Source organism: Alexandromys fortis, unplaced genomic scaffold (assembly GCF_014885135.2).
Source record: "Alexandromys fortis isolate MF-2015 unplaced genomic scaffold, M_Fortis_MF-2015_v1.1 scaffold_26, whole genome shotgun sequence".
In the NCBI taxonomy this organism is placed as follows: Eukaryota; Metazoa; Chordata; class Mammalia; order Rodentia; family Cricetidae; genus Alexandromys; species Alexandromys fortis.
Window position 1 is genome coordinate 5,624,421 of NW_026067894.1, and position 17,179 is coordinate 5,641,599.

Below are 17,179 nucleotides of genomic sequence, written 5' to 3' on the forward strand. Positions count from 1 at the left end.
TATATGTATGTATGAATAAATGCTGTATCTGCTCCCTGCTCCACGGTGTTGGGGAACTGGGGGGATCACTATGCTCAATCCTTGGTGTCTGATACACAGTGAATGATTTATACAGCAGCATCTGTGTGATAGAAGTGTTGCTCATGAGGTCCAGGCATACAGAGACCTGGAGGGTCTCAAATCCCAGAGGGTTGCATTAAAGGTTGAGGAGGGGAGATACTTACTTGTGCTGGGCGTGGAAGAACTTGATGAGGCTCTGAAGGAAGTCTGGCCCTTGCTTCACCTGACTCTCTCTAGCTTTGACAAGGTACTGGCAGAAGACAGGATAAGAAGCGTGACGTCAGCCAGATCAAATCCTGGTGATGGGGCGGGGGTTGGTTCCCCACCCCAGGGCTAATCTTCTTAACCACCACTGAACCTTGGTCACATCCCACAGCCCAGCTGGCCAGCCCTAGGCCCTGTGACTGAAGCCTTGAGGGTATGGAAGAGACAAACAGGAAACACACCTAACCCATCCTCACTGGGGTCACACCTCACCTCACACATGTGCAGCTGGAAGACTCGCCGCTCTCGCTGTGTGTCCTGGGACAGCTCCCCATGACTTCCCCCTGTGACCCTGGCTCGATCCCTCTCCTTCTCCAGCTTGGCCCTAGGTCATAAAGGAAGAACCATTTGAACAAGTGTCACCAACCCTTATCCCATCCACCATCCCTGCTATGGGCCCACGAGTGTGCAAACAAAGCCCTTCCCTGTGCCTTCTGTGTGCCAGGATGGGCAACAACAGAGGGTGGGGTAGGTCTGGAGTCCAGGGGGTCATGGAGGAGAAATACGCAAATCAAAGCGTTAAGGGTGATTCTTCCTAATTTATTCTTCTCAGAAATGGGGTCTTACATAACCCAGTCTGGCCTCACTATGTCTCAGAAGATCATCTTGACCTTCTGCCTTCCAGCATCCACCTCCCAAATGCTGAGAGCATAAGTGTGCATCACACCAGGGAATGAGCCCAGGTCTCTGTGTGTGCTTGGCAATCACTCTACCAACTGAGCTACATCCCCATCCTGACTGTTATCTTTACACACTGGTTCTGTATCAGGGCTTCACGCACTAAGTGATAAGCACACGAGGCAGGACGCTGTCCCACTGTAAGATGAGAAACTTAAGGCTTGTCCAAGTCAACTGGCAGAGGTGGGATTTGAACCCAGATCTATCAAATGTAGCCCCCAGAGGGAGGCACTGTATTGGGTACAGCGGGTGACCAACACAGTGGCTCAGCTCCACTCCACCATCTTGGTTCCCACCATCCACAAACAGCCACGCTGTCTTTGTTAGAATCTAGGTGATAAAGCTGAAACCCAGGAAAAATAAGTTGTTCATGATCACAGGATGGGGCTGGAGAGATGGCTCAGTGATTAAGAGCACTGGCTGTTCTTCCAGAGGTCCTGGGTTCAAGTCCCAGCAACCACATGGAGGCTCACAACCATCTGTGATTCCAGTTCCAGGGGCATCTGATGGTCTCCAAAGTCACTGCATGGACACGGCACAGAGAAACTCACCCAGACACATACATATAAAATAAAAATAAATATTAAGAAAGAAAAAAAATCTGGTTGGGGCAATGCAAAGAAGGACAGGGGTCTGGTTCTCAGGCCCTCCCCCCCCCTTTTTTTTTTTGGTTTTTTGAGACAGGGTTTCTCTGTAGCTTTGGTGCCCGTGCTAGAACTAGCTCTTGTAGACCAGGCTCCCGAGTGCTGGGATTAAAGGCGTGCGCCACCGCCGCCCGGCCCCTTTCCCCATTATTCTGATCCCAGATCTGGCAGAGAGATGGGATACTTTTGATTTTAGATTTATTTAATTGTAAGAGTATAAGTGCTTTGCCTGTGTATATGCATGCGTACCATATGTGTGCCTGGTATCTGAGAAGAGGGCATCAGATCCAAGGTAGAGACAGTGCCTTCTTTCCATGGGCTCCAGAGGGATTCAGATGGTGTTGGCAACCTGGGCCATCATAATGCCTGGACTGGCTTGCATGTGGGTTGAACCATGCAGTATCTTACAGTTTACTAACATCTGGCCACACCTGGAACCCCCATGGAAAGGAGTGCATAGTCACCATGATGTTCCACTCAAATACGGTCCTAGTCAGGGCCACATCAACAGAGCATCACTAACCCTAGGCAGCCCATGTCTTGCCTATGGAATAGCATTTTCTTTACACAAATGTTTGTTTGTTTGTTTGTTTGTTTGTTTGTTTTGTTTGAACCAGGGTCTCACTGTGCAGCCCTGGCTGTCCTGGAACTCGTTATGTAGACCAGGTTGGCTTCAAGCTCATAGAGATTGGCCTCTCTCTGCCTTCCAAGTGCTGGGATCAAAGCTGCATGCCAACACACCTTTGAAATCTTACAAAAAATTTTACTAAAAAGTTAGTCAAGACAGAGTTGGTTGGGAAAGGTCTGTAGGGAAAGGTGATTCTGTCCACTTTGGCAGACGTGGCTCTCAAGGCTAAGGGAAGGAGAGTCACGTGGTTCCCTCAGCAACTCAGACAGATAAGGCTAGCCTGGGTCTCCACTGATTGCCCATTTTTGGACCTCTAACGTGAGCAGATGGCCACACCCCATCCCAGGCAGGATGAGGTCCTGTGCTCACAGCTGGAGGAGGAGGAGGGACGACCTTTCAGTCTGGACCTGGACAGGTGTGCATGGCTCTAGGGGACGGAGGGGAAATAAATGCTCCAACACCTGCTTTTTGGAACCCGTCCCACAGTGGTCATTACGCACGGGAACAAATATTAGCTCGCAGGATGCTTCCTCCATGGCAGGGAAGATTAAACATACATTGCAGAATGTCCGTGTTGGCACGCCCTGCCCCAGTTAACTAGTGCTGTCTGGAAACATGTACTAATGCAGAAAATGGGTCATAATTTTGGCTTCTTCTTCTTTCTTTTCTTTTCTTTTTTTTGACAGGGTCTCATGCATCCCAGACTAGCCTCAAACTCTATACTAGGGGTAGGTAACCTTGAACTTCTCACCCTCCTGCCTTCTCTTCCTGGAATTATGGGTCTATACCACGGCCACACCCATTTACACTGGGGATTGGATCCAGGGTGCAATAGGCAAGTATTTTCTTCTTCTTCTTTTTTTAATTCTCTCTTTTGTTTTTGTTTGTTTGTTTTTGTTTTTGTTTTCTCAGAAACAGGGTTTTTCTGAATAGCACTGGCTGTCCTGGACCTAGCTTTATAGGTGAGACTGGCCTCGAACTCACAAAGATCTGCCTGCCTCTGCCTCCTAAATGTTGGGATTAAAGGCGTGCGCCACCAAGCCCAGCTACTGTTTCTGAGGCAGCATCTCTCTATGTACCAGGCTGGCTTCAAACTTGCAATCCTCCTGCCTCACCCTCCCAAATGCAAGTATGATAGGTATACATAACCACACCCAATCTGACAGGATATTTTCTAAAAAGAAATAGCAGATTACACAACGATATGGTTATTCTGATCTCAGTCTTATCAACATAGTTCACTGTATATAGAAGAAAAAGGTGGAACAATATTACTGTCTCATTTCTGGGGAGGAAAGGGGTTTTCTCCTACGTGTTAGTAGGTTCTCCCCACTTCACCTTGTTTTTTTATTTTTTATTTTTCTGAGACAGAGTCTCATGTATCCCAAGCCGGCCTCAAGCTAGCTATGCAGCAGAAGCTGGCTTTGGAGCTGATCTTCCTGCCTCCACTTACACGCTGCAGGAATTATGGGAGGGAGCCGCCACCTTGTTTGTTGCTTGGTTTAACATGGCTTCTGGGGATGGAACTCAGGCTGTCAGGCTTGCAAGGTGAACACAACTGAGCCATCTCCCCAGCCCCCCAACCTTGTTTTTTAAGTTATGAAATTAGAGTGCCATACGGCTTTGCAAAAAATAAATAAATAAATAAATTGGCCAGGTGGTGGTGGTGGCGCACACTTGGGAGGCAGAGGCAGGCGGATCTCTGCGAGTCTGAGGCCAGCCTGGTCTACAGAGCAAGTGCCAGGAGAGGCTCCAAAGCTACACAGAGAAACCCTGTCTCAAAAAACATAAATAAATAAATAAATAAATAAATAAATAAATAAATAAGAAATTTCTAAAGGAGAACTTTCAGACACTCCCTACAGAGTGACCCTAATACTCTCCTAAAGATGATTAAACTTTTTTCTTATTTTTCTGTGTGTAGGGGTAATGGGACAGGATCTCACTATGTTGTCCAGGCTGGCCTGAAACTCCTGGGATCAAGTCATCCTCCTTACTTGCCTCCAGAGTTTCTGGGACTGTACGTATGTAAACTCATACTGAGCAAATTTTCTCTCTCTTTCCCCCTTTCTTTTTTAGCTTCACCATTTTTTTTTCTAAATTATATATAAAAATATATTTTTCTTTAGCAAAATGTAAGCAAGATCATTTTTACAAGGAAGAATACAGGTTCTGAAACAGGAACCTGAGAGAACCCAAGCAGGCTGCTTAGGAAGGCTGGCCACTGGATGTCCCGGGGATGGCCCATAGCTGATGGCAGAACTGTAGTATGGCACACAGGAGGCCTGGGTGTGCCACTGCCTCTCCTCTCTCCTATGGCCAACCCAGTGTCCTCAGCTACCATCTGCTGCCCAGCTGTGTGACCCTGAGCTAACAACTCAGTCCCTTTGAGCCTATGACACTAACACCTCCTTCTCAGGGCTGAGTGACCTTGAGGATGCAATGTCCCTGTCCACATGGGTACTACAAGGCTAGAAGGTCACTGGGGGGGGGGCATCACATGGTCCTTTCACATGGGACTGTCCTGCAGCAGAGCTCCCAGCAGCCAGCCAGGCCTGGCCCAGGAGCCAGAGACCCTGAGTGGTACATTCTCAACACAAGCACCCTCTCCTTCTGTCCATCCTTCCAAGGTCACTTCCTCAACACAAGCATCCTCTCCTAATGTCCATCCTTCCAAAGTCACTTCCACAACACAAGCACCCTCTCCTAATGTCCATCCTTCCAAAGTCACTTCCTCAACACAAGCACCCTCTCCTAACGTCCACCCTTCCAAGGTCACTTACACTTTGGCTTCATAGTCTTTCCACGCCTTCTCCAGGTGCTTTTTCGAGTCCTGGGATTGAACAAAGAATAAGTTGCCCAAAGGGAACCGTCAGCCCTGGAATAAACAGTAGGCTCTGTACCTTTAGAGGGACCCCACACTTAAGTAATGCTGTCCAGAGCTGTTCTCCAATTGACACCCACTAGCACACACTCAACCAACCCTTCCTGAGGCTCAGCCCACCCCAACTTCTCCCCAGAGTTGCCAAGAACCAGCCAGGTGTGGTGGGTTCTAGCCTGGGGCGCAGTCGACCTCTGGGCTCTGCTCTGAGTTTTGTCATGGGCCAAGGAGGATGAGGCAGGGAGGTTAAGGTCAAACACCACCCCTATTTTATCCTATCAATTTACCCCGCTGGATACGAGGCCACCCTCTTACCAGGGAGAACACACACGCACACAAGCTGGTTGAGAAGTCTCCCTAAGGTCACGCAGCAAACCAGTAAGACACAGCTGACTCCTGGCCTGCCTAGCCTGGGCCAGATGCCTGAGCCTGAGCCAGCCCAGCTATCCACACCCTTCTAGACAGCCTCAACATCTTCTGAGGAAAAAAGTCACCAGTCTGGTTTGGGAGGTGCCCACGCTGGTGTCACTTTGAGATGAGGGCAGTTCCGGCCCCATGCACTGTGGGGCAGACTGACCAGGGAGGTGAGACTGCCACCCTCCATTCGCAGGACCTCTCTGATGAATCCAGGGCTGCTAGGTACAGGAGGAACAGCAACGGGGCATTGGGAACCCTGGGCCTGCACCCTGAACTTCCATGTCCCAGTTCTGGGAAGCACGTGCGGCTCACCTATCCTTTAGTCCGAGAGTAGAGGTGAGGAGTCAGAACCGCTGGCCAAACTCTGCACATGGCATGGATGCCAGGCCTCCAGCTGACCCAGAGGCAGTATGAGGCAGGACTCCAGTGGTGTCAGCCCCTCCCCTTCCGCCCAGCCCTACATCCCCCTCTACCCTCCGCGGCTCCTTCTCCCGCAAACAGACACTCACATGCCGCCCGTCCCTTAGCTGCCCCTTCATCAGACTGTCCAGCGGGAAGGAGACGATGTTGTTCAGGTTCTGCACCTGCAAAAAGTTGAAACCCCGCCCCAAGGGGAATCAGGAGGCAAAGGAGAGCCGCGGGAGTGGAAGAGACAGGGTAAGGATGAGATGAAGAGCCAGAGGAGGACTGGGGGTGCTGAACTCGGTGCCCTCCACGAACGCCTCTACCCCTGCACGGGACTCATCCTGCCCTGTCACCAGCCTGCCTTTGCTCCTGGGTGAAGCAGAGTAGAGCAGGGGAAAGTGAGACTAGAAATCAGACAAATCTGGGGCAGGGTGGGGGGACGACTGTGAGCCCAGCATTCCGAAGGCCGAGGCGGGAGTGGGACCAGCCTCAAAACCAAACGGGAACGATGCGCCAGATCTGTAGAGAAGCTTCAGCGCAGGGGTGCTCAGAGACCAAGAGGCACAACTGGTCAGCTCTGAAGACAGAGGCTGGATTCAGGCTGGGGAAATGGCTCTGCGGCTAAGGGCGCAGGCTGCTCTCGCAGAAGATCCTGGGTTCAGTTCCCAGAAACAAGCTGCTGGATTTGCCCTGAGTCCGGCAAGAAGAAGCAGGAGCCTCACCAGGTTCTTGAAGAGCGCAGCCACCTCACGGGTGAACACAGCCAAGTTCAGGAAGCCCGTGGACAGCTCGTGGCTGTTCTGGGACAGGTGACTATTCCCCAGTGCCTCCACAGCCTCTCGGTAATGTTCCTCATTCTCCACATGGCCTGCAGACAAGGAAAGGCTCTCAGAGCTGGCTGTAGGCCTGGCTGGGCCCTAGGCCCCAGACCCCAGGCAGGCTCACTCACCAAGGCCAGAGCTGTGGATGGCCCGCACAGCCTTCTTGATCCTCTGCAAGATAGCCTGGTCTCCTTCCAGGACCTAAAGGCAAGGTGTACAAGGTTCAGTGGGGCCAAGTAAGAGGGCCTTGACTTCAGAATTCCACCCTCCAGACACACACAGACACACAGACAAGTTTTGCTGTCCTTTGAACTCCTCCCTGGGCTCCCCCATTCTAAGCATAAGATGGCCACCTTCTTCTGCCTGATCACATAGAAGCCACTCAAGAAGACTACAGACTTTCTCACCCAACTTAGAGCCAGTCAGCTTGCCACATAAACCTAGAGATTCAAAGATGCATGACCCAGGGGAGCCACCAGGTTAGGGTTGGAACTTTGACTCAGCATAATCAAGGCTCCTTTTTTAAAAAAAAATTTTTTAAAGATTTTATTTATTTACTAAGTATATGGTGTTCCGCCTGCATGTATGCCTTCATCCAGAAGAGGGCACCAGATTCCATTATAGATGATTGTGAACTACCATGTGGTTGCTGGGAATTGAACTCAGGACTTCTGGAAGAACCGTCGGTGCTCTTTAAAAAAATATTTATTTATTTATTTATTTATTTATTTATTTATTATGTAGACAGTATTCTATCTGCTTGTATGCCTGCAGGCCAGAAGAGGGCACCAGACCTCATTACAGATGGTTGTGAGTCATGTGGTTGCTGGAAATTGAACTCAGGACCTTTGGAAGAGCAGGCAATGCTCTTAACCACTGAGCCACCTCTGTAGCCCCCGTCAGTGCTTTTAATCTCTGAGCCATCTCTCTAGTTCCCACCAAGGCTTCTTAAGCTATGGGTCACATAACTGTGTGAGGACCACAAGTGATTTGGCAACAGTAAAGTGATTCTAAAGATGCGATCACCAAACATTAATTCAAAATCAAACACAATGAGCCTGAGTTGCCTTTGGCAGGGCTCACCCACACTGTACAAAGAAACTTCACTGCAGCCCTGGTTCTGAACACTCAACACCAGCACCTTATACTGTTTGCCATACCACCACACAGTATCAGCAAGTGCAGCCCCGAACACCTTGGTGTACGCTCGAGACTCCTGTATGTTAGGAACTGCAGGATTTTTGTTGTATATACAAAGCTTTCTGTTCTTACAGAAACACAGCAGTTTGATTATAGGAAACAGAGACTAAATAGTCTCCAATTATTCCTCAGCATGGATCAAATTAGTCCTGTATGGGACCTGGAGAGATGGCTCAGTAGTTACAAGCACACAGAGCTCTCACGGCGCACCCAAGCTCAACTCTCAGCATTCATACTGGGAGGCTCCCAGCCAACTATCTAACTCCAGCTCCAGTACCCTATTCTGACCTCCACAGGTACCCTCTAACATGTGGTAGACGCACACATCCACATATACATAAATGAAAACAAAATAACATCTTGGGCTGGGCATGGTGGCCTATACCTGTAATGCCAGCACTCTGGAGGCAGAGGCAGGCGATCTCTGTGAATTCGAGGCCAATCAGGTCTACAGATCAAGTTGCAGGACAGGGATAGCCAGGTGACCCAGAGAAACCCTGTCTTGAAAATAAATAAATAAATAAATAAATAAATAAATAAATGCCAGGCAGTGGTGGTGCACACCTTTAATCTCAGCCCTTGGGAGGCAGAGGTAGGCGGATCTCCATGAATTTGAGGCCAGCCTGATTTACAGAGCTAGTTCCAGGACAGCCAGAGTTAGACAGAGAAACCCTGTTTTGAAAAACAAAACAAAAATAGAAAAAGAAAATATTACGGGGGATTTCTGAGAGCAGTCTGAGAAGGGAAGGTTCTGGAGAAAGGCAGAGGGGCTTCCAGGACCCTGTAGTGACAGCAGTGAATCAGGACCTGAGGTTCTGGTCCCCAGCATCTGCCATACAGGTTTCCATGTGCACTCAGTGCTCCCCTGATTTCATGCTTCCGGCCACACACACAGAGGTAGGTGACATCACCATGACCATTGTACAGTTGAAACAGAAGGAAGAGGTCAGATCATGCAGTCACAAACAGGGGCAGAGTTAGTCCAGGATGGGCCAAATCCACACAATCCAAAAGCTTACATCAAGCTGACCCGCCAGAGTCAAGGGCATGGCATTGACTCATGGACCAAAACCACCTCTGAACCTCAATCCGAACTCCATTATCCCCACCAGTCTTTTCTGACTCCTTGACCGTAGGGGAGGAACCAGAAAGGAAAGAGAGGACCTGGCTGAAGAAAGCCAAGTTGGGGCTGAAGAGACAGATGGCTCAGTGGTTAAGAACAAAGGTTGCTCTTCCAGAGGACCTGGGTTCAATTCCCAGCACCCACATGGCAGCTCACAATCTCTGTAACTGCATTCTTGGGGATCCAACAAACTCACACAGACATCCATGCAGGTGAAACAATGATAAATATAAAATAAAAATCAATTAATTTTGGAAAAAGAAAGCTAGGTTGGCTGCAGTCTTTAATCCCAATTCCTAACACCCCCAAGTCTGTTCTGCAGAAAAGAGAAAAGGGTCTGGAGAAACCTGGAGCAGATTCCAGGACAGGGAGACACAGACTTCAGTACAAACAGGACATTACCAACCCAGGAAGAGTTTCTTCCAAAGGGAAAGAGTGCTCTACCACTTGACACATTTGAGGACTTCAGTGCTAAGGAGGCTGAGGCCCTGGATCACAAATCAGAACCTTATGGGCAGGCAAAAAGGTAAAGGTCTCTGTGCCCAGGCCAGATGACCGGAGTTAGATCCCAGAGTCCCTTCCACAAGGTGACAGGAGAGAACTGAGTCCCCAGAGTGGTCCTCTGACTTCTACATGTGTGCTGAAATATGTGCATTTTCATGACTGTGCACACGCATGCATGCACACACTTGCAGACACACTGGAACAAACATATAAATGAAATTTAAGAACTGGTGGACATCTGAATTTCTTTTGACACTAAGAGTCAGTGCTTCTGTGCAAAAACCTAAATACAAACTGGGCAAAGATGGAGGAAACCCGGCACAAGAGAGATGTTTCTGAACTTGGGAAGCCCAGGGGAGTCCTTCAGGCAGCCTGGCCTGTCCAGCCCAAGAAAAGGCCTGAATTCCAACCATTGGCTATGTCCTTTTTGCCCCTCACCCACCCAACCCACACACACAAATACACCACTCTGGCTATTGGCCTATGCTTTCTGCCTATGCAAAAGACCATACATGGCAGTACCAGGCCATGCCCAGATGCCCTTGTCTAGGAAGGCTTTCTGCCTGCACCTCTTCTTGGGTCAGGATGCATCAATAGTACCCATTCTTCATCCTGGTGGCTCTGCAGTGCCAGCTGCAGTCACCATGGCAACTCAGCAAAGGGGCAGAACTACTAGCAGTAAGGCCCTGGGAACTGCAGATTATATTTCACTATTAGACACTCCCTCCTTTGGACCATCACAGACACCATTTTTGTATCTCCAGTGACCTTTACGGCTACCGCCAGTCAACATCAGCAGTTTCTCACTGCCTCTAGGTTTGTAGTTCTGCTGAGATGACCCTGTAGGTACCCTCGACCTGGAAACCCCTGCTGTAGCGTACAGCTGAAGCAGGAGGTGGACCACTTGCTTTGCTCTGCACCATGGGGATGCCTCCAGAGAGACCAAGCCACAGGATGCTAGAGCCAACCATTAGCTGTAACATTATAGACTGAAAAAAATCTAAAGCCCAGAGGCTTTTCTTCCCTCATTCTAACTGAAAATGCAAACAGACTGAGGGAGAGATCCGAACCAGAACCCACACAGGAGCTAGGGAGATGACTTGGTGGGTAAAGGGATTTGCTATGGAGACGAATGAACTGAGTTCATCCTAGCCTGGGACCAGTGTGGTGATGGAGGGAGAGAACCGATTCAGTCAAGTTGACCTCTGACCTATGCCATGCACGAGTGTGCACACATGCATATGTATGAATACATAACATACATAAATGTAAATTTAAAAATAAGAAGAAAGCAATCAGCCATGAGTGGTGCACACCTGTAACCTCAGACGGTGGCAGAGGCAGGTGGACACTCCCACCCCCCATCCCTTCCCCCGACCCCCACTCATGTGAATTTGACTCCTGCTCCAGGCCAGCCAGAGCTACACATAACACTTTGTCTCAAAACAAAACAAAAAGCAGATAGAGAATTTTTTTCTTTCAAGACATGGTTTCTCTGTTTAACCCTGGCTGTCCTGAAACTCACTCCATAGACCAGGTTGGCCTCTTACTCAGAGGTCTACCTGCCTCTGCCACCCAGTGATAGGATTAAAGATATGCCTGGTTCACTATTCATAAGAAAGCACAGGGCACAGAACATAAGCGCCCCACCCCACACTCTAATTCTAACGAGGCCATCGTGAAGGGTGTTTGTTTGCTGCTCTCCTTCTGGCAGATGAGTCAGGAAAGCTGCCTAAACTCACATCGCGCCAATGGCTACATCTCATCCCGGTGACCTAGACCCTGCAGGTCCACAGACTGCGACCAACACCTCTGGAGTTACACTTATCAACTTGAAAAGCTCTCACATGCTGCCAGCAAGATCTAGAAAGAAAAGAAAGGGTCCCATAATCTCATTTGCTCTCCCTCTAGAACTGCATCTGGCTCTTTCGTCCAACAAGCCCCCATCTCTTTCCAAGCATTCCTGGGTTCTGGGCCCCTCCCAGCCTTTCCCAGATCTCCAACTGTTGTGGGGGGTAGGTCGTGGAAGCCTTGCTGCTCAAAATGAGATCTGGGAGGGGTGAATTCTGACTCCTTTGATCTTAGACTGATGTTCACAGGGAAGATTAAATTACATGTTCCAGATATGAAACATGGTCATTAGAGCAGGTAATTTGAATGCCCAAACAAAATTACACTAAACACATTTAGTAAATAATGTAGAAACTCCAGGCAGACAGTCCCAGCCGAAGTGAGTCTCTAAAGAGAGAGAGAAAGAGGAAGGATAGAGAAAAGGATTTTTGTTTGTTTGTTTGTGTTTGTTTTGAGACAGAGTTTCTTCTCTGGGTAGCCCTGGCTGTTCTAGAACTCACTCTGTGGACCAGGCTAGTCCTAAACTCAGGGATCCACTTGCTTCTGCCTCCTAAATGCTGGGATTAAAGGTGTGCGCCACCACTGCCTGGACTTGAGATGAGGGGAAATTTTAAACTTTTTTTTTTTTCAGTGCTGGGGATCCAACCAAGGTCTTGAGCATGCTAAGGAAGTGTTTTATCCTGGAGCTACACCCTCTGGCCTAGAGAGGACATCTCAAGAGTCTTTAAAATACGTATCTACAAATGACATTACATGAACCTTAGTTGAGCCCTGATATTTCTAAAGATGTATTTCCTGTGTATTTGGATGTTTTGCCTGATCACCATTTGCATGCAGTATATAAGGGGGCATCTGATCTTAGGACATTTTACTAGAACACCAAGTAATTGATAATTTAGGGATAATACTGCTCATATTTGGGGGGCAAAGACAGTAATGTAGTTACAGAAATAGCATAGTTACTGCTTAGGGAGGCATACCCAACTACTGAAGGATTAAAATGATAAGATGGGGTTTGTTTCAGAATAAGAGAGATCCTGGCATGGAGGCATCTGTGCTCCCAGCACTTAAAAATAGCGGCAGTCGGATCAGGAATCCAAAGCCATTGTGGAGTACGTAGTGACTTTGAGGCCAGGCTGGGCTACATGAGACCCTGTCTCAAGAAAAACAAACCAAAGAAAACAGAAGACAAACCAAAATAAATGAGAGCTGGAGCCAGGCATGGAGCCACACATCGCCGACTGCAGCCCTTGTGAAGCAGCAGCAGCCTGGTCTACACAGCAAGTCCCAGGACACCCAGGGCTACAGATGAGACCCTGTCTTAGAGAGAGAAGGGGTAGGCAGGAGATGTGGGCCCGAGAGGAGTAGCAAGGGGTGGATGGAGTTTGGCAACTTGATGCTTCTGTGAATGTTTTAAGTTTCCCCTGAAAAGGAAAAGTTTGGGGGCTGGAGAGATGGCTCAGCAGTTAAGAGGACTGGCTGCTCTCCCAAAGGGCCCAGGTTCAATTCCCAGCACCTAAATGGCAGTTCACAGCTGTCTGTAACTCCAATTCTAGGAGACCCGACACCCTCCCTCATACAGACATACATGCAGGCAAAACACCAATGCACTAAAAATAAAGTTATTTTATAAAAATAAAAAAAAAAGAAGGAAAAATTGGGGGCTGAAAGGTGAAAGAATGAGACACTCGCTGAAATCGGTGAGTTAGCTAAGAGTAGGCTGGGGGAGTTCTAAAAAGCAAATAAGTTAAAGAAGACAAAAGGGTTCTTGCAGCAGCAGCAAAGCTGAGGGCTGCGGGAGTAACCCGAAACTGGCTAGGCCACTTTGGCGCTGTGCAATGAGCCGGCCCCTTTCAGCTTTCAATAAGACAGAATGGAGTCTGGGAGATTCTGGGGCCCAGGCCTGGTGGGAGGGTCCCAGGAGAGACAGGGAGGCAAAGAGGCAGCACTTGATAGAGGAGACAGTAAGTCACAGAGTGCAAGGCAGAGCCAAGAGATTGCTTTATCCCTGGCCTAACTCTTCTCAGGCCTGGCGACTCTCAGCAAGTCCCTAGTCCCTCTGGGCCGCCAGCTCCTCCCACACAATGGTCTCAACCACTCCCTTCTCACTGAAGATGGAACTAACCGTGGAAAGCTGCACCGGTGTTTTGTGTGTAAGTGAGCTAGGCCGGCCATATTGGGTACTAATTTCGCTCCTGATCCAGCAGATCCCAAGAGAAACTGAGAGCCTAATGAGACCCTGCCTGGGTGGCTGGCACAGAGAGGGAAAGGGTGGGCCTGGAAACTTAGCCAACCTCCTACTTCTGGGGTAACCCCAGCTTAGCTCCACCACCAAGGGTTGACAGAGGGCCCCTGGAAAACTGACCAGGGGCACCTCCGTCGTGATGAGTGCCTGCTGTCCTCTAGGCACAATCTAGGGATAGAGGATGAGACTGTCCCTCCATCGGATGATGGGGAGGGAGGATGAGTCTCTCCCTGTCTCTGGTGCTTGCAGCTTAGGTAAAGACCAAACACCGTGAGGAGGTGCCTGCTGAGGGCTTAGGATGATTGGCAAACTCAGAATCAGAGCACAGAGCAGCCCTGGACCCTCCCAGGGAAAGGGATGCATCTTGAGACCCTGAAATGAGAAGCTATAGGCCGAGCAAAGTAAGAGAAGATGATTCTATGGAGGGTGGGGCACCCCTGAGAGATACACCTGAGCAACAGCCTGAGGTTCCCAGCACTCACAGGGCCAGGGAGGGAGCGTGAGCAGTCAGGCCCCAGAGCTGAGCTACACAGTGAAGACCCCTGGGAGGATGCACTGAACGGCAGTGAGGGACATGCTTGTCCCTCACTGCAAGCCAGCCTTTATTCCCAGCGCCGAGGCTACTCTGTATCTCCTATCGAGTCCTTTCGCCAAATGCAGGTTTTATAGATGAGGAAACTATGGTCAAGCTGGAAGTTATGGCATGTGCCCAAAGAAGGGCTAGATTCCAGGCAGACGGGCAGATTCAGGGGCCAAGCTTTACCAAATACCTGGGTTTTTGGTACATGATTTCCTACAAATCATGGAGCGCCTTAGAGGGTCTGAACATGGGTAGTGATTCACCAAGAATCACTTAGGGTAGAAAGCACGGCTCCAGAGGGCAGCCGTGTCCCTGGGGCAGTTCAGGGTGACAGGAGTACAACCAGGGCTGGCCTGGAGCAGATTACCCAACAGGAAGGACGCAAATTCCAAACTAGCTCCAGAGCCTGCACCACTGTAAAACTGCCTGCTGCCATGCTTGAGGGTTGCTGGCTTGGGGCAGGGCCTCGCAGGCTCCATCACGGTGTAGGTCTCAATTAGCCTCCCGGTTTCACAGAGCACGAAGGGAGACAGTGAGCTCAAGGTCTCTTGCTTCCCTGCGCCAGCAAACCATGAGGCGAACCCAAGGGGCAAGAATGCCTGCCATCTTTCTTTTCTCTTCTTCCTTCCATCTCCTTTTGTGGGGGTGGGAGGAAGGCCTTTTGTACCTTAGGGGTGACCTTGAACTTTAGCTCCAGAGTGAACCTAGGTTTCATGCATGGGAGGAAAGGACCCTACTGGGCCTTCTCTCTAGCCCTCTCCTCTATCCTCCCCTCCAGGTCCTCCCCTTCTCGCTGTCTCTTTTGAGTCAGAGTCTTTCTTACTCTAGAACCCAGACTAGCTGCACACTCATAGCAATCCTCCTGCCTCAGCCCTTCACATTCTGCGATTATAAGCATGTGCCACCATACCCCCACAGTTGATTTCCTGATCATCTTTTCTAAAGAGCATCAACTCCTCTATCAGAGACGTCTTCAGGGGCAACACAGGAGCGCAGAGCGACCAGCCTCCCAAAACACATACATGTTCAACACTGCATGACCCAGTGACTCGGACTGGAGGTTGGAGGGGGTGGGGTGAGGCACTGAGGTTCTGGCCTGCCCCCTCTGTGTACCCCGAGAAAGCTCCTTCTCCTCCTGAACTTCAGTTTCCTCATCTACAGTTTAGATCGGACAGATGGGAGTCTTTAAGCCCACTCCAAGGGATGCCTGGAACTCAGAGCTGAGATCGCGATGCCCTGCAAGGCTGCTCCAGGCTGGCCAGCCTCAGACACACATGCCCACCAGGGACTTCACCCAGTGTCCCTGTGTCCTGGGCCTGAGTGTCCTGCTGAGCAGTCAGAAGGTGCTCGAGGAGAGCAGGGTCCAACCCCCTGCCTCGCACAGCCCTATGGGAGCCAGGCCTGGCCGGTAGAGTGGTTTTGCCCAGTCTCCCCCATGCCTGGGCCTCCCACTTCGGAGCCCCTCATCTGGAATGAAGAAGCTGGGCGGTGACAGGGAAGACTCCTGCTGGCTCTGCCATTTATTATTTCAGGATTCTGGTTGCCTTCCTTCCTGCAAGAATGGAGCCTGGAGCCCCAGCCGGCTGCCGTGTGCCCCTGTGCACCCCAGGTGGGGCCTCTGTGGATGGTTCCCAGCCTGGGCAGCAGGCCAGCCTGGCCAGCTCAGTCCCTCCACTGCCCCTTGAGGGGTAGCTGGAGGCGGAGAGGAAGAGGGGCTGCAGGAAGGGAGCCACACCCTCCCCCACATGGAGGCCTCAACAAACCCCAAGTTTCCTGGCTGGGATTTTCCTCAGGAGACTTCTCGGCAGCGATGAGCTAAGAGAGCAAGAACTTTGCTGGACCGATGGCTGAAGATTCCCGAAGATTCCCAGCCGACCCCTGGCTGCCAGCCCTGGATTCCACCCAGCCGAGAGAGAAAGCCTGGCCTGCTGGACAGAAAAGCAAGAGATCTGGAGCCTGGAGCCCTCTGGCCTCGACTGGTAGCCAGGACAACACCCACAGCCCGCTCTTCACCATGAGCCCCTCTGGCACCAGCTATGAAGCCCCTGGCAATTTCCTGACCACGCTGAGCTGTATCCAGTCACCTCAGCTGCTCCCTCTGCCTGGAGGACTCTTCCTCCTACTGGAAACAGTCATCCTTCCTGAGTCAGGAGGAGGGTCACCCCAATGCCCACCACAGCAGAACTGACCTGCCCCAGCTTTGGCCATTCAGTGCCAGCTACAGGCTCCTATCAGAGCCCTTATGGTCCTGTGTCCATACATGTGACCTTGAGGGTGAGACTGGACACGTGTGGAAGGGAGTGTGTGCACAGGTGGAGGCCAGGGAAGGGCACCGGATGCCCCGTTCTCTCTGCCGTATTTCTTTGAGACAGGGCCTCTCACTGAACCTGGAGGGAGGCTGGAAGCCAGTAAGTCTAGGCAAGGTCCCTTTCTCTGATTCCTGCAGTGCTGCATGACAGGCACTGGAGTGACCATGCTCAGCTTTTTATACGGCCTCTGGGATTTGAACTCGGGTCCTCACGCTTGTGCAGCAAACGCTCTTACCCACTGAGCCATCTTTCTAGCCCCCTTCATTGCTTTCGTATATGCATCACCCACCACAGGGATGTCCATTAATACTTATGGAATAAATGAGTGATTGAATTAATTAATTAATTAATTAATTAGTTAACATTATCAAGGCCCCATAGGAACACAAAAAGGCAGCAGGGACTGAGAACTCCAACTATGACAGTATGATGCCCAAGTTCAGGGTCCAGTCCTCTTAGCTGTGTGATATAACCACTCTGAGCCTCCATTTCCCCTGTTGTCAAGTGAGATAATAATGGTTCTTCTCTCAGGGCACTGAACCCCTACAGCATTTAAGCGACTGCCCTGG

At 50.2% G+C, this 17,179-nt stretch overlaps 1 protein-coding gene across 1 annotated transcript in view; it reads right to left on the minus strand.

The window, feature by feature from the left end:
- Asap3 (ArfGAP with SH3 domain, ankyrin repeat and PH domain 3) overlaps nucleotides 1–17,179 on the minus strand; it is a 39,217-nt gene that overhangs the window by 11,333 nt on the left and 10,705 nt on the right. The window contains exons 2-7 of the mRNA XM_050155425.1: nucleotides 6,927–6,999; nucleotides 6,700–6,845; nucleotides 6,082–6,156; nucleotides 5,058–5,107; nucleotides 538–649; nucleotides 225–310 (exon numbers count right to left, since the gene is read on the minus strand). Coding sequence (XP_050011382.1) covers nucleotides 225–310; nucleotides 538–649; nucleotides 5,058–5,107; nucleotides 6,082–6,156; nucleotides 6,700–6,845; nucleotides 6,927–6,999 — 542 coding nt within the window. The remainder of the gene's footprint in view (nucleotides 1–224; nucleotides 311–537; nucleotides 650–5,057; nucleotides 5,108–6,081; nucleotides 6,157–6,699; nucleotides 6,846–6,926; nucleotides 7,000–17,179) is intronic.